The 20,652-nt window shown below is 34.3% G+C and overlaps 1 protein-coding gene across 1 annotated transcript; it reads right to left on the minus strand.

Moving 5' to 3' along the window:
* Positions 1-1,204: 1,204 nt before the first annotated feature.
* LOC110774694 (cytochrome P450 97B2, chloroplastic) lies at positions 1,205-11,714 on the minus strand. The gene is made up of 14 exons (XM_021979260.2): positions 11,434-11,714; positions 10,403-10,580; positions 10,183-10,290; positions 8,891-8,975; positions 6,606-6,838; positions 4,992-5,165; positions 4,035-4,082; positions 3,829-3,888; positions 3,431-3,517; positions 3,224-3,312; positions 2,903-2,994; positions 2,476-2,537; positions 1,776-1,925; positions 1,205-1,686 (listed from the first exon to the last, which is right to left on the minus strand). Exons 1-14 carry the CDS (start codon positions 11,580-11,582, stop codon positions 1,462-1,464), a joined length of 1,740 nt encoding a protein of 579 aa, XP_021834952.1. The 5' UTR covers positions 11,583-11,714; the 3' UTR covers positions 1,205-1,461.
* Between the last annotated feature and the right edge of the window lie 8,938 nt (positions 11,715-20,652).

A 20,652-nucleotide genomic window follows, 5' to 3' on the forward strand; every position in this document is an offset into this window, starting at 1 on the left:
ACCCCAGAATGTCTATTATTCCTAGCTTCTTTGGCAGTAGAACCAACGTTTCGATCCCCTTTTCCGAAATCAATTGTAGAATGTCAAGGGTCCTCCATCTTTCAATGTTTTCATTGTTAACACCCACAAGAAATATCGTAAAAACAAACATAGTTCTAAACAATTCAATTAACATTGAATTCACCTAAAAATTCAATTATTAACATAATTTTTTATGATTAATATCTACAATAAACTCTGTTTCACTTCAAAAAGCCATCAAAAAAATTTAATTAATTCACCTAAAAGTTCAATTATTAACCTAATATCTGATGATCAATATCTACAATAAACTTTGTTTCACTTCAAAAAGTCATCACTCCAACATTCAGCACTCTCACCATCAATATTTAGCAGCACCCACCTTTAGGCCACCACAATGCCGCTTGCCATGAATTTTGCGATTCGTTTTAAGAACTATCTTTCCGCAGACCTCGCATAAAAAGTCAGAGCAGTGACTCTGAAACCACACAATTTAGGGGTCTCCATTCAAGTGTTCATGCAGTTATGAAAAGCAATTTCAAAAACTTCCAACAAACAGATAACCCCTATTCGAGGTGAGTGTTTGGTTAGTAAGTTATACCCACCAAATTCTCTGAAAAACTACTGATCTTTATCGTGTATTAAAATTGTGAAAAATACTTTGTTTTTAGTCGAGTTTGTAAACTGGTACTTGGTGGTTTGGGTCGAACTAATACCTGAATTTTAAAAACTATTAAAAATGGCCTCCTTACCTTTCTGGATTGTTAACTTTGTTATTTCACCAATACATAAAAGAGAAATTTAATTCAAAATTTTGCTTATCCATCTTTACCACCACGGGCACCACCCTTCTCTTTTTTATTTTGTAAAGCACCGAATAATATTCATTGTAGTGCAAAAACTTAAGAAGAGCAAAAAGTACAATAAATTAAGTGGTGTTTGAATCAAAAAAATGCAACCATTTTGAACAAATACACTCGTAGCATTTTGAACTTACTGCATGAGGTTTTCTCAAAGAGTATACAGAACGCGTAAAAAATAGGTGAAAAAACTTAGTCACGACCAGAAAATTGACTTTTAGCTGAAAGTTAATTTAAGGTGTTGTTTTTAATACCTTGTTAAATCAAGGGAGTACTAGTTAACAAAAAAAATAAACAATAAGGCACTGGTTTACAAAGTCTAATAAAATAAGGAATTTTTTTTTATAAATTGCCGTTTCTTTTACTCTTATTTCAAAAGTTTTGCTTATCTCAAAAATCTTCAAACAAAAAAAAACATTAGAGTACACGTGTACAAGACACAGGTGCTCCTCCCCACCTATGATTCTTTCTTCAAAATTTTATTTATTATCTTTTCAACTTTAAAAACACAGTGAGGTACACTATTTTACTGACATCCACTAGCCGGATTACAATACATGGACTGTTACTTGAGAACTTATTACACCTTATGAGCTCTCTTTCTCAGTTTGCACCAAAGTCCATTCTTGGTGTGAATTGTTGCTCCTGTCACAAGTTCCACTGAATCTGGCGAACCTTTCAGCTCAACATCAAACTTCTGAAGCAACACGGCCAAAGCGATTGTAGATTCCATCAGCGCAAACTGGTCTCCCACACACTTTCTCGGTCCACCACCAAAAGGCAAGAATGCAAAATCGGATATGATCTGATATTGTCCCGTGCAAGATCAATCAATGGATATTCCAAAGAACAAAATAGATATTGTTTTGCATTATCTAGCACTGTCAAGTTTACCTCATTAGGATAAAGAGCTCCAGGACTTCGAGATGGATCAAATCCATCCCATCCTTCTATTCCTTCACTTGTTTTCTGGACTAAAAATCTCTCAGGTTCAAATTCATCAGGTTTATCCCAGAAATATGGAGATCTATGGAGATTATATACCTGCATGAATAATTTCAATGCAGAGTTGGTCAATATAATTTGGAGAGATTTGCAAACGTACAGTCAAGCAAATTTTACAATAAATCACACATGGCTGCTCTCTGAGCCATTAACTTTATGCAAATCCAGTATATTCTCTTTAAGAGTCACAATTAGAAGCCAGTGAAATGCTGGTTTTCTAAAATATGATAGGCATGAAAATTTTGACGTACAGCAGTAGTTCGAGTAGTATAGGTCCTGTTGGACACATAATATTATGCCATGCAAAAACTGATTAATTGGTCATATTTTTGGCACACTATTGAACTGCCTTTTCGAAGACAGGGTACCCACTTATGTGATAAATGAATAAGAATTCACGTGGATAAAGCTTGACATACATTTGGTAAGGACAATAGCATAAGAATAAGACGGACATACAAAAATGAACTTCATACTATCTTGGGATTCGATTTTATCCCAGCTGATGGGCTTACTGATGTTTTAAGCTACGGAAACTTCTATGTAATGGCATTTCCCATATGTTATGTTGATAAGTTGATCCACTTACAGAAATAAAGATATCAGTCCCAGGGGGAATTTTGTATCCATCTTTCTGACCCTTGTAGCCTCCTGCACAATCAAAGTGCATTTTAAGTCACTAAAATCAAATTCAATAACTTTGCAATTTCTTAGCTTCTTCTCCAATAGATATTCTAGGCTAATTACCTTTTATGCACACTCCCATAACATGGATATAGTAAATGATTATGGTAACAGTAATTACAGACAGCAGGGTCTACGTAGTTTCTACACCATCAACGTAATGTATTTATTCAAGTACACCAGAAGACTACAAACAACTATCTATTTGAGAATAAGTTATAGATACTACAATCAACATGAAGCTCACTGGTGGCAGGAACTGAGGAAACTCGGGAAAGTAAATACAATTTGGGTGTTAACTAATCTACTTTCATAAAAGCATCTGACAGTACCTGGCAATGTATCTGATTTAAGAGATCGTCTGATGAGCAAAGGAGGTTGAGGATACAGCCGAAGAGATTCCACAACAATAAGTCTAATGTACCTGATATCATAAACATAGCAAACCATGTTTTCATTTGAAAAATTGAGTTAAAAGACCCTGTGAGATATGCAATGGTTGCACTGCCAACCAAATCTTGTAAGGAAAACAATTGAAGTCTATTTAATGTCATGGAAATAACCTATTTTTCTCAGCAGTTATCTTATTCTATTGATGTTTACCTATATTATGAATAAGAAAATGAAAGGACTACTTGAGTAAAAGAACATACTCCAGATTTTTTAGGGAATCAAAGGTTACTTTTCCCTTCCCTAACACGGCATCAATTTCAGCTTGAGCCTTCTTCATTTTGGAAGGATTCTGCAACAAAAGAAAAATTGAGACCAGCATAAATACCGAAGCTAAAAGGATACAAAATGAGACAGGATTCAGTTTTAAAACAATCCTTATATCTGGAAGATTTACAGGTTAGTCATACCTGAGAAAGAAAGAAAATGGACCAAGTAAGAACTGCAGCTGTGGTTTCATGGCCGGCAATTAGCATTGTCATCAGGTCATCCCTCAGCTGTAAAAATGGATTACATCACACACATATTTGAGGATTCCCCAAGCTTGTCAAAACTTTTACTAAAAGTTCTGTAGGACCCTAAAATTTACAACTGATATTACATTTAAATGATTTAAGCTTATCTGCAGAGAGAATGTTGGCTGACTGGACTCTGCAGAGGCACAAATATGGTACAAATATATGAAACCAGTTACCAGTTTGAACTTTGAACCCCTTAAGGAACGCGGGCTGCACCATATTTAACTTCTAATACCAACAATTTAAAAATAACTATTTGAACTTGAAATCAGAAAAGAAATTGTATGAACCTGGCGATCATCAACATCAGCGCCTCTCATGTCGACGAAGAATCGCAAAAGACTAGCATCCTGCCAATATTAGTGTTCATGTGAAGACTCAGAGCTCTGCATTTTAATTCTCGTGGAGATCAAACATCCTCCGTAGTATGCAAGTTGAAGGGCAAAAAATCAACAAGAAAGCAGATTTCATGTAATATCTTACACCATAGTCCCACCTTAAGATTTGAATAATCCCTTTGCTGCAGTTTCTCAACGTCCGTCTCCTGCAACACCAAATAATTCCAATATTAAGAATGAGTAAGTAACCAAGTTGATCACTTATGTATATATAATGCCTCGACTACTGGAAGGCTCCTGACAGAATAATAGTAAATTGTTTCAGTAATATTACCCTGTCTGTGAGGCTATGTTTCATCCATATGGTGTACTCGATTGATTTAAGTCAGTTGCATAAGATAAGTACACCAATATGTTAGAAATATCCGTACCAGGAGAGGGAGAAACATTGTAAATGCCTGTAGATACACCTCAGTGGAAAATCAATTTACAATTACCATCGCCACACCCCTCAGTGGAATAGAGACAGAATTTGAAACCAGGAATGGAGAACATTGTAAATGCCTGTAGATACACCTTTGTATGGTGCATAGCATTTAAAATTTTATCACAAATTAAGAATATTCAATACTCTGAAAAGTCACCCTTGGGTTCAGAAGTTTCAGGACTTCGTTGAGTTTGTTCACCGTTCACCCGCCTTGAGCTTGCTGGTCCTATCTTTCACTTGTTAACTACTACCAACAAAATGCTTTTGTACAGGCATAATCCTTAAACAGAGCCAAACAGTTACCTAACCATGTGAAATGCTATAAACCGGCACTATTGCACCAAATTTAACCAAGGACTTGGGCAACATGGAACAGTGACTACACCTACTTGACCATTCCAAAAAGACGAAGACGGGTGTTCCATTCTCTTAATCACTGAAAAAACCAGCCTATATCCGAAAGCAGAAAACGAGTGTGTCGTTCTCTTGCAGAATTATAGATGATTCATCAAGTTTTCTGATGTTTTCACCTTCTATTTCAGAATTAGAAAAACAAGAAAAATGACACGATAAACCAAAGAAGATTAAGGATTTGGAAAACAAACACTTCTGATCTGCAGCTTCTTACCTCTCTGGTCTCTTTGGCATTTTTTATGAGTCCATCAAGACAATCATTGATGACCTTTAAGTCATACTGGAACTTCCGCTGCCTCGGTACTATCCAACTTGCAAGAGGAAGCTTCCAGTAAGGAATGTAGAAAGTTGATCTATGCTCTGCTTCAAAAAGAGTCCCATAGACTGCCTGGGTAAACACTTTGACAGTCAGTAAGGATCGCTCGAAGGCAAACCTTCCAAAAAAAACGATTATCCTATTCATATTCATAATCATCAAAATAGGGAGTGGGAAGCTGAAGCTCTGTTGTTTAACATTTAGCAAAGAAAGAATCAATTTAGATAATATCTTAAAGATATACTCCGTACAAGGCAGCAATTACTAGCAGAACAAACTGATAATGGGTTGTTTTCAGTGAAAACTTTAAAGGGGCTGCTAGAGGTTGTATATTTGTAAGGCCAAAATGACAGTCAACCTCCATAATAGGCTAAAAGTATTCAGACATAAATTCATTAGAAACTTACAAGGTTATTCCTCAAGTACATCAAGTTTATAGTTTTAACGACTACACTTAAATACTGTCAAAATGCATTCATTTTGAGCAAACAAGCAATCTGTATCATACTTCCATTGTCTAAAAACATACATAAACTTGTAGTGTCAATTCGCATAATAGTTGATAACCATCCAGCATCACAGATTCCAGTCACTTGAACCAGATACTCTGTCTGATTTGCGGTTGTTCTAGCAGACAAACCCGCAACATTAATTAATAAGTCTTAAGTAGAAAATATATTTTAGTGGAGCACTGCATTAAATATGAATGGTAATGATAAACAACTACTTCCTCCGCTTCCCTTTAGTTGCAACAATTCGCTTTTCACGCTTGCCCATGCATAACTTGAGCAATAAATGTCTTTAATTATCGATAAGGAAAAATTCATCATTATCATTATCATTACCCCATTGCCTCAAAGAGGCTCCCGCAAGAAGCGGGGTACGCAACCTTACCCCTACAATTGCAGAGAGGTTGTTTCAATTGACCCAAAAGCGATAACGGGACGACAACGGGGTAATAATAATGATAAATTTTATATATTAAGATCCCACATGAATATGTTTTTCCTAATGTACAGATCATAAAAAATGAACAAAGTAGATTATGTGAATAGTGTAAAAAACAAAGTGTTGCAACTATTTTGAAACGGAGGAAGTATGAGTCAAGGACAGTGTGTTCGAAACATCCCAAAATGAGGAGTAGAAAGTCAAGATAGACGAATGAAATTTTGACAATATTATTGCAATCCTGCAGGCTGCAGCCAACTTTGACCAATACTATTGCTCCAGGCCTTTACATATACCTACATATTCTACTTTCACAAGAAAAACTTTTGTGTTAAATATAGTAGTCCATTTCACATTGCAACTAATACATGTTCTAAAGTTCTAGCAGATAAATGGTAGAAGTTGATAATTTTGACTTCAACACAGCAAAGGGAGAAGAAAATTCCAGAGTTTAGCTATCCAATGATCCTAAATCAGGATACACATGCAACTGTAATGGTGAATGAATGATTTTGAGCAGACTAACATGTGCTAATCCTTACAGTAAATAAAAGCATTAAAAACCTTTATGACTGGAGATTCTTTGGAAATTGAACCAAAGTCATAGTTGAAGACACCAAGTCCAATAATATCAAGTGCCAAACTTGAAAATTCTGCCTCAAGATCCAGCTCAATGGTATCCTGCACATGTACATCTTCAAGCAGTTTCTCGAACTTCAACGTCGTTCTCTCAGAACAGTCAGTAAAAACCTTAACCATGGCTTCCAAGTACAAGGCATGAAAACCAGGAGCAATAACTGCAAACATTAAAAGCGAGCTTTAAAAAGAATAATCACAAAAATTCCTATTCTCATCACACAACATCGAGAAAGACAGTGATAGGTTAGAGGTAAGATAGATATAACAGTCTACAGCGTCTAGATTCACAAAACACCACCAGGGAGGGTTCTTTCCACTAATAATTTACGGAGGGTCATAGGATAAAAGAATCTAATAGATCACAAACAACAAAGTTCTCATACATTTCCAACCACATTGTGGAAATAAGCATCGAGAAGGACCCGAACTCACAATTGAACTTAAATATCTTATAGTTGTAGTATAACTACTTCCTCAAAAGAAGTAGTACCAGTGCACAAGGCTCCCGCTATTTAGCACAGGGTTCGGGGAAGGTCCAAATATAACGACTCACTCCATTCCATATTATTCGACCTATTATCTAACTTTTCTCATTTCATAATATCTGTCACTTAATATTTCAATGGACTAGTATTTGTTGATTTGACATACCAAGGCACTATTTCCTGTCAATTTAAAATATCAATACACTGTGCATAACCTCAAACAACAGTTATTAGCTTATGGAGGCAGTAACATGCTATAAGTTTAGATGACATGTCAGGCAAAGGTATTACATGGAACCTTTATCTACAAGACTACACCATTACTCTCTTGTGGTCCATCACAAAAGTAACAAATAGCTACTTCTTGTTCTCGTAATAAATATAAATAACCTGTCAATTACTTCAGATGAGAAATGCTTTCAGCTTTTGTAACATTGAGAACACAACGCCGTAAAAAGTTGAGTTACAATACTCCTGCTGCATTTCCTCTAATACTTCATATTTATATTATTTCAAAATTAATATGAATATGTACATATGTGTTACGAAGATTAAATACACAGATCTCCAGCTAATCAGCTAATTTTCTCATATTATTATGTAGGTGGCAGGAAATTTAATTCTGGAATTTGTTTGCCTGAGACATCTCCAAAGATTGAATTGCATACTTCTGGAAGCGGGCCATACGATTCAATACCATTTTCCTAAAAGGTGCAAACACACATGAATCCCTGAATGCCAAGGTACACAACTCCGCATTGAAAGACTAATGGAAGTCATAAATGAACAGGTTTGCCTATGCTATCAAGACAACAAATAAAACAAAAGACCGGTCTCGAGATCGATTTCCAAAAGCAGCTGAATGATTTGATAAAAAAAATATATGAAATTTCTAAGACTAGAAATGTTAATCATGCGATGAAAGAAGACCCCGAGGCAGCAAGGCCCCAACGAAACCTAATCTGAAGGTTAAACCTCTCCAAAGTTAAGAAATTCAGGAGAAAAAAGTAATATAATTTACCTTAATCTCAGTTATAAAGAGTGGAGGCCTACAAGAGTTTCCAGTCTCTCCTCCTTTCCTCTCAGTCACTTTCTCCTTATCTCAATTAACAAAGGCAATCACTTTAGTACACTTCTGTAAGGGTTTATCACTTAAAAGATTTCATTCCTTAATACTTGTTAGCTACAGAATTCACAAGTTAAGGTAATGGTAAGTTGGTAATAACTTTGCATGTAATTTTACATGTAGTGTCCCACACGAACATGCACGTTAATGCACCATCACCACCAGATATGTGGTGTCCTACACTAAATTTCATCATCACTAATTCCCACAGCTCTAGGTGGCAATAAGTGGTAATAAAACCAGTGGATGTAGTACTGAAGAAGCATTACTCAGGACCAGTTATATGGGCATTCCATGTACAAGTATACATAAGCTCATTGCCATTGGATAACATAATTATCCTAGTTGATTTATCACAAATGACAACCTTGCACAAAATGAGCCATAGGTGTGTTAGCTTCATGATATCATTGTCTGCAAAGGGGTAAAAACCTCCAGGTTAACTTTCTGCATAATAAACTACCAGGTGTTGGCTCTAGTTTTGTGAAATTTCAACAGGTAAAATGCCAGTCTTCCGAGGCAGAATAACTCAGCAAAATATAAATAACTCAAAAATACATGAATAAGGAAATCGAACCAAAAGATAATTAACTGCTTGCCTCTTCTTCTTTGCTTCCAAGTATCAAGGTCGGCAGGTATAAGTCCTTTACCCATTATTGGTTCAAGGATTTCAGCAAGAACTCCCTATGGGAATTAAAGCAAAAGAATCAGAACGACAAAGTCAATGGCTTGGTTTCTCAAGTAACACTGATCTAATGGAATCACTTTCATATCAGTCAGAAGAGATCTAGAAATGGGAAAAACACATTAAGGTGCATGATTGTGTATGCATCTCAATCGAACATACAGAAGCAGTCAATGATATCAGCCAGATACTCAGATATCCTCGTAAATTCAAGGGACATCCTAAAGTGGTACATCTGAGTATCATCAAACAAGTACTATACATTATCCATCTCTCTGTAGATACAACTTCAAGAACATGTGATGTGGTAGATAAAAAAACTAGTAAAAATTCTGACTTCCTTCACATGCATTCTCTCAAAGCTAATCGTGGATATCTACATACAGAAACTGAACTTTGATTCAGTCAGAGCTTGCTGGTAATTAACTTTCTACTGACCCTTCTTTTCTTATTCTTAACTCGGGAGAATAATTTTTTCTTCATAGATATTTTACCACCTATTTCTCCCAAGGGTGTCTGACAAGGATGATAATGACAATTAGTTTGGTCATTGAAGTATTCATTCATTAGAAGCTATGTTATTCAGACTCGGATACTTTTCTCGGTGTCCAGGTATCCGACTTGGTTAATTTGTGAAAGAAAAATAATTTTCCCCAAAATGTAGTGTCAAAGTTTCAATAATCAGATCAATATGTCAGAGTTAGTGTCGAGGATCCGACATGGGTACTTGAGGTGGAATGAGGAGTCCGAGTAGGTTACAAAGTGAAAGCTTGAAGCTCAGGATTGCTTCCCTTCATATATTCACATATCTGTAAAGACTTCCAGATATAATTTTCTACCCTCTTTATCACTTTTGCACCTAGAGTTGTAATTATGTATTGCCATTAACTTAGTTCCAGAAAGGGTCAAAAGGTAACAAGCAAAGAATTTTTTGAGAGGAAATATAATGGGAAGATATTAAATGAACAAAGAAAACTATTGTTCGGGTTTCCAGCTGGAAGCAACAAATTGCTACGTCATATTCTTATGTGGGGTTGCTTGATCAGGTATAAGAAAACTAAACTAAAGCTGTACGTCAAAAATATTTGCAGCTAAGCTCCATTAAGGAGACACCAACATTCTTGCACCAAATCAAACCTTGCTACATGAAGCCATGAACACAGTGAAAAAAATAAAGGGTCAAATAGGACATAAAGCTTATCTTACCTTGTCATAAGAAAATGCATTTTCTCTAAGAATATGTCTTGCCACAATAGGATCTGACACAACGACAAAGGCTTTCGGTCCAAAAGCAAGTTTATATACAGATCCATGCTGCGTCATTGAAAAACACAGGAGAAAAAACAAGCATAAGACAAGTATTCTTATCATTATGATATGTTGATATCTTACCATACCCAAATTAAGTTAGTTAGAAAGGAAGTACCTCTAAGAACCAATCGTACAGAGCAAAAAAGAGAGGCCGACCAAACAAATCAGATACTGCTCCTTCAGCTGTTGGCATAGACCCAAGGTTTCCACCACTTAAGAAATTTGTCAATATGTTGCTTGCATTATCGAATAAGTTTCTTGACTTCGGTTTTTCAGTATTAGTCGATTGGCATCTGCGTTTCAAGGAGAGTCCCCTTATAAAGTTGCTAGAATAAAAATATGCACCAAATTCTGATAAGCGCATTAATGGAACTAATTACATTCTTGACTGAAACCCTAAACAATAGAGGTCAAAATGATGTTGACCAATCAACATTATTTAAGATACGATCATATGAAACACTCTTTATCCAAGAACAACAACGTGTATACACGCACCATTCCAATTAATCACCCTACTTTCTTTTACGCAATGCTTTAAACTGAATGTCCTAAATGCTTAGTACTTCACTCAGCAATCCAATAATATCACCATTATAATAAGCTCATGTTGTCATTTTAGACTCTTCTTAATATGCTTGACATATTTAAAGATAACCCCACTCAAAATAAGGTGATGAAAAAGGATGGGATAACACAAGTACCATGAAAGGGGGTGTAGTGTAGGTGAAATCAAATTAATTCCTGTATTTTGAAAAATAAAACAAAGTAGTAATTGTTTCTAGGAAATTGATGAGGGTTTGTATTAGATTCCTTTGTTTAAGACACTTTAGTGTCCCTTATACAATCCGGGTGTACCTGGAGCTGCCATTTTATACTCATCTGGAGCAAATGAGCAAAACAATAGCCTTGAGTCTAGGCTGGAATTCGCAATATACAGCAATTAGCATATAAATATTCAACCAGTAAAATTCATCAAACACTTGAATATAAACATCTAATTCTATCAAACAACCAAATTAATTAATCAACCAATAACCAACAGACCATAATCAAATAAATACCAACAATCATTCGAACCCAGAAGGAAAATAATGCATTAGTAAAGGTATGGAAAGGGGGGGAGAGAAAAAGAGGGAGGAATACATGAAACGGCGTCGTCTTCGTCTGGAAGCAGGAAAAGGAGTGAGGGGAGAGATAAAAAGATGTATCTTGGAAGACAAATCGCCGTTAAAGACACTCAATTGCGGCACTGAGGCGGCGGCGGTGGTGGTGGTGGTGATGGTGGAAGCCATTAGCAACTCCACCCGCCAAAAAAAGATAAAATCAAACAGACCAACAAATAATAGGATGAGAGAATGCCCTCAAAACGGTGAGTTTTTGTGATTTTCTTTAGAGTGTTGATGAGTGCATATTTTCGTGGTGAAACAAAAGGGAGATTTTGTAAGTGCATTTTATATTGTTTCACAAATCTATATCTATACTAATATATTAAAAGGCGTTGAAAACGTATATGTGTCACGTAAACTCCCTCCGTATTACGACATGGATTAAAAGTTTCACTTCCTACCATCTCAACTAGCTACAATGTTTGTCATATTTTCACATATAAATGTAAAATACAATCTTTTAAAATTGGGCACATTTTTCAAAAACGTAAACCCGACTAAAAGTAAAACCCGGAGCAACGCCCGGGCCACACACTAGTCTATATATTAAAAGGTGTTATTAAGAATGTATACGTGTCACGTATACCTATCCTCATTACGTCACGTCACCACTAATTAGCATCATGACATGTCATTATGACCAAAAATATGTAACAAGGATCGAATACCAGACCTCTTTGTTAAAAGTTACACATCCTATCATCTTAGCCAACCACAATTTATGTTACATCTTTCTACATAAACATATATATTCTTTTGACGTTAAATAACACATTAAACTAGTTTTTAGGCTCGGGCGATGCCCCGCGTTATTGCATTAGTAACATTTATATTATTATATAGGATTTGAAAATGTTATAGATCAATTCCTTTTTATTACATTTATTAGTATTCTTTATACAATGATAACATGTAACGTGTTATGGCTCAATGGTAAACACTTCATTGTTTAAACATGAGGTCACGGGTTCAAGTCTTATACATGCGCTAAATTTCTAAATTTTTAAATATATGAGGTTTACGTGAAATGAAATACTCACAAACAGAGTGCCACGTGGCACATAAACTTCTTTAGAAACGCCTTTTAATATATAGTATAGATAAAAGTGAATGCAAAAAAAAAGGGAAAAAATGAAATGATTACTTAATTTATAAATGTTTCGTTATTACTTTTCTAGCTTAAGCCTCAAAAACAAAAAACGGTGTAATAAATCACCTAAATATGAAGAAAAGTATCCAACTTTGTTTTGATTTTCGAATGTGGGGTTTCATATTTGGGAAAGTTGTTGATCGACCACTAATCTTGTGTCACCACCGTAATTCGATGTCATTTGATGTCGACGAAGACTCCATCTACATGTACACATATTTACAAAATAAATAAACCCGAATAAAAGCAAGAAACCGAGGCAACGCCCGGGCCACACACTAGTTCTTATTTATAATGGGTGTACAATAAATATTGTACACTGGAGTAAAAGTTGACTCAAAATGCTCAAAAGTTACATTTATATATGTAAAAGTTACCTATTTTTTAATGATAAATTTTTTCATTTGAATAAAATTATTTCTTAAAAATCACTAATAATGTATAAATTAATCATTTAACCCTTTAAAATGTTTCTCTATCAACTTTTTAATTTTATAATATAAAAGTTATAGAAAAATAGGTTAAAGTTACAAAAAACTGCATAAAAGTTATCTTGGTGTACAATAAATTTATTGTACACCTTGTGCGTGCAAGACCTTTTGATATTGTTTTCCTCAAAAAATTTGCCTGCACAAAAATAATGATTTTTTTTGTTGTCATAAAAGACCTAATAAAAACATGAAATTTATTTTTAATATGACATAATAAAAACATGAAATTTTTAAGATAGTCATCTTAAAAATGACTATGGTAGTGGACCACATAAATTAATTTTTTTTTATCTTTTTTTATTTTCTTTTATCTTTATTTTTTAAGACTAAAATAATTTAATTGATTTTTAGAAAATATGAAAAAATCAATTTATTTATTTTTGTGAAAATCAATAATTAATTTCCAAAATAGGTAAAAACATAATTAGTGATAATTAAGGGCTCGTTCGGTATCATTGCCAGTTTTCAATTTTTGGTTTTTTAGTTTTATAATGCATGCGATTTATATTGAATCATGAACTAAAAATTAATCACACTTGTAAATAATCATGTTAATTTTGAAAACTGAAAACAAAAATCTGAAAACTATTATTTGTGGTTTTCATACTTAGGTTTTTAGTTTTGTAAAAAACATAAGACTGGAAACAAAAACCGATACCGAACAGATCCTAAGATTTGGGGTTTAAATCATTTCCTCTCTCCTCTCCTTAACCACGTCGCCGACCACCAACCTTCCCCACCCACCCCCACCCCGTAGCAGCCCTCCCCGTCGCTCCCCCTTCTCCGTCACCGACCCATCCCTCCCCCTTCGCACCCTTCGCACCGACCTCCCCCTCCCCCTTGGTTCCGCGGCACAACCCTCCCCTTCGCATCGACTACCCCCTCCCCCACCTTTCGCGGCACAACCCTCCCCTTCGCACCGACCTGCCCCTCCCCCACCTTTAGCGGCACAGCCCTCTCCTAAACCGGCCACCTCGCGGCTGGGAATTTGCGGGCGGATTCACCGTGACGGCTGCGCGGTGTGTCGAACTTTTTGGTCCCAAAAACACAACTTTTTTTAAGTTAAACAAAAGTTAATAGTACTTTAAAAAAACGTGCAATGAATGACACAAAACACTTATTGTCTTGATGGTTTGTCATAAAGTCATCACTCTTTGACCTAGAAGTCTGAGGTCCGAACCCTCAAACAACCATATATTTTTCTGCGAATTTTTGACCTTTTACTATATTTTCTAAAGTAAAAAGAATAAATTTTATGTTAATTACGTTTATTTAATTTTTATAAAATATTAAACCTTTACATGTCTAATCTTATTTCAAAATAAGTGTTATTTATTTATTTTCTTTGTTTTAGTTATTTATAGTTGAATTATTTTACTTATCTTATTTTATTTATTTTAATAACTCGTGCTTTTACTATTTTATTTTCGTTTTTCTCGATTCTCCCATCGGCTTTATTGGTACGTGCTCAGGATCTAAATCACATATTTGAATATCAATTCAAGTCCATAGTTCATAGAATAATTTATACGATAAAAAGAACGCTTAATTTTGAACACTTTGATCTAAATATTTCTTGAGGAAGCTACTTACGATATAGATGGTCATTGCCAAACCATAATATAGATGAACATTGTTGTTGGATTTTGTGATGGTAATGTCCTTCAATTTTGTTGGTAGGTACCTTAAGTCTTTTTTATATCCTCTAAAATAAAAAGGATACATCTTATGCGAGTAATTTTAATATTATTTTAAGAAAATATTAAACCTCCATGTCTAAATTTATTTCAAAATAAATTTCTTTCTTTCTTTCTTTTGCTTTATCTATTTATAGTTAAATTATTTTATTTACTTAAATTTTATTTTCTTTTAATAACTCGTGTTTTATATTTTATTTTGTTTTAATATTCAATTTTCTCGATTCTCCCCTCCGCTTTATCATATGTAAGGTACGTGCTCGGGGGCCAAGTGAAAATGATTTTGAGCTTGTTTGGACTTGTGGCATGCTTCCTATGTTCAATATTGATGTTTAAATTTATACTTCATGTTTAATAATGGACATTTCATACCATATTCTTAAAATGTTGTAAATATGGGTTTTCAAGGCTAAATTATAGAACAAGAGTTAGAACAATTACTTAGTTTTATCGAGTTAATAAAAATATTTCATTTGATTTAATGCAAGGTTCTTCAAAATTTCAATATTTCATTTCATAGTAATGAGGATCTCTAATTTCAATTTAAACACGGAACGCTTATAAACAAATTCAAAAGAATTGTTCAAGAACGTTAATGAGTCGAGAATGAATTATTCGAGCTTGGTTCATTTGCTTCACAAGCTTACATTTTTTGTTCAAGCTTGCTTATTAACTTAACAAACGAGTTTGGATGAGTTTTAAGTTTTTAACCGAGCTTGTTTGCGAGTAGTACGTGAAAGTATCGACTCATTTGCTCTCCTATTGTAAATGATTTGAAATGTAAATCATATATTGGTTTTGCATATTAATTGACGTATATTAATTGGAAACAAATGGGGGGAAAACACCTATTTTGAAATAATTAAATCTAAAAAGTATTCATGGTAACTACTAACAACATATATGGACGTTACCAACATACTAGCCAACATCAATGTCAATTATATCTTGTTTTGGATAGTTTCTAACTATGTTGTTGGTAGCTACCTTAACTTACTAGGACAAAAAGTACACGCACTACAATTGGCGGTTCAACAAATTTAAGTTCCTCAAATTCAAGTATTTTGGCGGTTCTCCAAATTTTCATCTCTAATTTTTGTCAAAAACGCAAAATTTTCTCTCTCTCCTCACAAAAATTTACAAAAAGTTTCTCTCTCCTGAAATTCCCCAAATTTCTCTCTCTTTTAAAATTCCCAGAATTTTCTCTATCCTAGAATTCACCAAACAATTTCCCTCTCCTAAATTTTCCAAAAGTATTTTTGACTCAAATTATTTTTCTGAAACGAATTTAAGTTTTTAATTTACAATTTCAATTTGCGTAGTGAAGCTCACTACTAATTTTCTTTGAATTTGCGTGGTTGAAGGTTCATTATAGTTGTCCCAAAATTTTGATCTAAATATTGCAAATTTAGTGTGTATTTGTTTTAGATCTGTAAATAAAGGTTGTAGTATAGGTCTAGCTTCTTAGGAATTTTTTTGGAGTTTAATACTATTTCTCTGAACTTTAAGGCCATTGAAGCTACTGCATACTGAAAGTATGAGGGAGAAGATGATGAACAATGCGTTGAAAAGGAAAATACGATAAGAGCTGTTGATTTTACAATTAATTATAGAACTATGGTCATTACCAAATATTAGGTTGGAAATGACCAACCAAGCCATCGGTGTAGTAAAGATTGACAATGACCATGTATATTGTAATCCCCCGTAAATTTATAAATTTTATTAATATATTTTAATGTATATAATTTATATTAAAATAGAATTTATGAATTTTAGTAATAAATATATAATTAACGTATATTTATTTTATTTTAAGTACGTTCTAAATATTTAACGATTTTTGAACTTTATTATATTTATGTATTTAATGTATATTTAATTTTATTTAAATATATTCTAAATATTTTAACGATTTTTGCAATCAAGAATAATTTTAGAATTTTATGTTGAAAAGAATTTGAATTAAGAAAACTCGTTGAATTCGGAAAAACAATCCTATTCGATTTTGACTCAAACACTAAAACCCAAATCCTAATCCTAGCCCACATGGGAAAAGCCCAAAATAAAAACCCAAAAACTCCCTTTTCTATTTCACGTAAAAACAAAATAACACCAAAACCCCTTCTCTCTTCCTATTTCACGTGAATACCTTCAACCCTCAAACTCCTTGCTGCCCTAGCCACCACCATCAGCCGTCGCACCACCTCCCTGCGCCACCAGTCGCTTCCACCCAACCACCGTCGCTCCTCCTCCTGTGTCGGGTAATCTCCTTCTCCTCTCATTCGTTTTTTTCTTCTTTTCGTTCCTTGCTCCATCTCTGAACTTGGGTGTTTCTGTTTTTGCGCCAGCGACCACCACCATCAACCAGACACCACCACCAACAGCCGCGCAACCACCGCGCCGCCCTGCTGCTGCCGCACCCTCCACGCACAGCAGCACTCCTCTTTCTTCTCCGCGCGTTGTCTTCCCTTCTTCACGTCGTGCAACGACCTCCCTGCCACCTGAACCGCCGTCGCGCCACCAACCTTCGTGACCGTCTGTTCCTGCTGCCGCCGCCCCTTGTCGTCGGCCAGCCTCTTCTTCTCTCCCTCTTGAATCGGTTATTTTCTTAAACCCTAAGTAACTAATTATTTTAAATTAAAGTTTGTTAATTTAGGTTTTGTTCTTAAATTAAATTTATAATTTTTATGGTGAATATGATTTTCAGATTTGATGTTGATATTATAAACGAATTATTTTCAGTTTTGGTTGATTAAAATATAAGTTAGGGTTTAATCATGTTTTATCAATTCGAATTATGTTTTCTTGAATGAAAATTATAGTTTTTATGATTTAAATTATAGATTTCAGATTATACGAATTATATAATAAAGTTATTAATTTTCAGATTATCAAATTACATTGAAATATTCATTTTGATTGTTAAAAGCATGAAATTCAAGGTTTTTATGATTGTAAATCATGGTAGGTTGAGGGTATGGATTATTAAATTTATTGTTTTGGTATACTAGGAACGTAGATTGACCTTGGTGAAGTTTTTAAATGAATCTATATTGCTGAAATTTTATAGTACGATGTTTGCAAAAAGTTTTCAACGAATTTCAATCACTAGTTCACTAATTATGATTCTAGGAAATCAAATGTTTAAGTTTTGTAATTGGGGAAGGTTCTAAATATGTTTAGGACGCATTTAGAACGCTTTATTATGATCGCCAATGATTAGAAATTGATTGGGATTATTTGTTGGTTGTTTTAAGCGGAGAATTCTCTTTAGGCGACTTTTGAAAGTGTTAAAGTGGCCTATCAGTTTGTTTACACAAGGTACGTACATACCTGTGTGCTTGGATGTGTGTTGTATTGAGAATATGATGAATATATTTATGAACTTGTTTATGTTGGAGTTTCATGTTCAATGTCGTTGAATTAATGCGTTGAGCATAGAACTTTATTTATAAGAATTGAATCATGTTAGCATGGAATATTGATGCAAGCATGTTGGTTTTGGGGAACTTTATAGTATTTAATATTGGTTTAGATCTTTATTGATCGTTGTTCCTCTTTAGATTTTCACTACTTTATAAGGGCCGAGGACCTTGTTTGGTAGTTGAACCTTATACCTAATAAAGGTTTTTAAATATGGATAAAGGAAGGATTAAAATAGTTAGAATTGGCTCTTGGTTGAACGTTGTGATCACTTGTTTAATTCAAAGATAAAAGAAGTTGTGTTTACTTGTTGAATATAATATTTATGTTTGATGAGTCATAACCAAGTATTAAAAGTTAAGTCATGTAAAGTGAAAATGAGTAGCAATAGCTTTAGACTGTGCACGTCTAAAGTGACGAACAATCAGGAGTTGGGGTCATGGGTAGCCTATGGCTTTTTCTGGGGCCGGATTGATCACCGGTTCTATTTTTATTTAAAAGTCCCTCGATATCGCAGGTCATTGGGGTTTACGGAGTCGCGCCCGTACCTCGTCTTCCTTAGTGAAGAAGAAGAAGTTTCTAGTAGCAACTCGGTCCATTGACTATTTCAATTAAAATAATGTTATTGTTATAAAAGTCTGGTCCAGTCTAGCCTAGTCTAGTCAAGTGTGGTCGTCAAACTAACATGTTTTGTCTGCCCTTACTCGTGTTTTATTAGAATCATGTTAGGGTTGTTCGTTTATTAGTATCATGTTAGGATTGTTTTTGTTTTAGTATGTAGTACTCAGCTTTGCTGATTACGTGATTTGTTTGGGTGTGTTGATCATGGCTATGCCTTATTGATCATGTGATGACCCATTTTGGTGAGCAGTCTCTAAGGATCAATAAGCGTTGCCATCTATAGGTTTGAAGATGATGCATCATGGGGATCGGGATTAGAGAGCTTGTATTTAGTTTCGTTTTGCTAAGTAACTTGGTTTGTTAATTTAGACTTTAAACTTATCGTACCATTTATATTCCCTTATTTTCGTTGGTTGGTTTTTGGGATTAAACCTGTAATCGATTATTTATAAACCTAAAGTTAGTTTTATGTTTTCCGCTGCAAAATTCTGAATAAGCCGTTACGTTTTCACACGGGCGATAATGCCTTGATAATTCTATACGTTTTATATAAAAAGGTTATTTAAGAAAAGAGAGAATTATCGGGGTGTTGCAAAGTGGTATCTAGAAGCTAAGGTTTTACTTTAATAAAAAAATTTAGGCTCCTAACTATCTAGTCATTTAAAATAAATTTTTAAAATCGAGCTCCTACGTATTATAGTGTTAAAAAATTGGTACTTTTTTTTGGGGGCCGATTTTCTTTATCTCGTTCTAAAGTATATAATATTTCTTATTTAAGTTCGAAATTAACTTATTTATTCGAAACTTTTCGTTTATGTGAATTACGTACGTTTTTTCTTTCTTTTCGAAATTAAATTAAATATATTCAAAAAAAAAAAATCTTATTCCTTAAGTATATTTATTCGTTTAATAAATATTTCTTATTATTTATTCGTTTAAAAAAAAATAATAATAAAAAAAAAATATTCGTTTATTATTTATTCGTTTAATAATTTTTTTTTAAATCGTTCTTGTTTCATTTTTTTTAAATGCTTCAATGTTTTACTTATGTTGATTTATTACGAGAGATGGGTAATATAGGAAAGGGCATATAGGATAGAATTGTATGTGCATTAGTAGTTAATTGCTACGTCACTACGTGCATGTGTTAAATGTCCAAGTCTTGCATGTAAATGTGCATAAAGAATTGTTTGCTTCCACCAAACTTATTGCGTTATTGAGCCTTGTTTATGATTTGGTTGGAAAATCGTTAGTGAAACCCGGAATTGTTTATTTCAGAAATAAAATGTTTCTTTTCAAGTACACCAACATAGGATCCTTCGAGAAACTTGATATAGAAACCCCTGATATTTACGTGAAGAAAATTGTGTTTGGATGTGAATATCATGCTAAAGTTCTAGGGCAACCTATCTTAATGAGAAAGGATACCATAGCAGCCACTATCATTAATTGCTTACCTAACAAATTTCCATACCTAGAACTCAAGGAAAAGTTTAAAGACATGCATTCTGATAATGGAACTCCAAACTTGGCTAAGTATGGGACTTGGGCTGGTAGATGGAAATATGATTCAGAAATTCTGACCACCGTTATTGAGGCGGCAGAAAGTGGGTTTAGAGACGGTAAAATCGTAGGGAGTCATGTTGGGGATGCAGTTACAGAAAAACCTATGGGAGTAGGTGTAAATAATGACATAGAGGAAAATGATGTAGTTGTGGAGAATGAGAATGTAGGTGTTGAGGCAGAGAATCCTAACCCAGCGGCTCATGAGCCAACCATTGAGATTTCTAGTGATTCAGATGCAGAGCTCG

This window comes from Spinacia oleracea, chromosome 3, assembly GCF_020520425.1.
Source record: "Spinacia oleracea cultivar Varoflay chromosome 3, BTI_SOV_V1, whole genome shotgun sequence".
Classification (NCBI taxonomy): domain Eukaryota; kingdom Viridiplantae; phylum Streptophyta; class Magnoliopsida; order Caryophyllales; family Amaranthaceae; genus Spinacia; species Spinacia oleracea.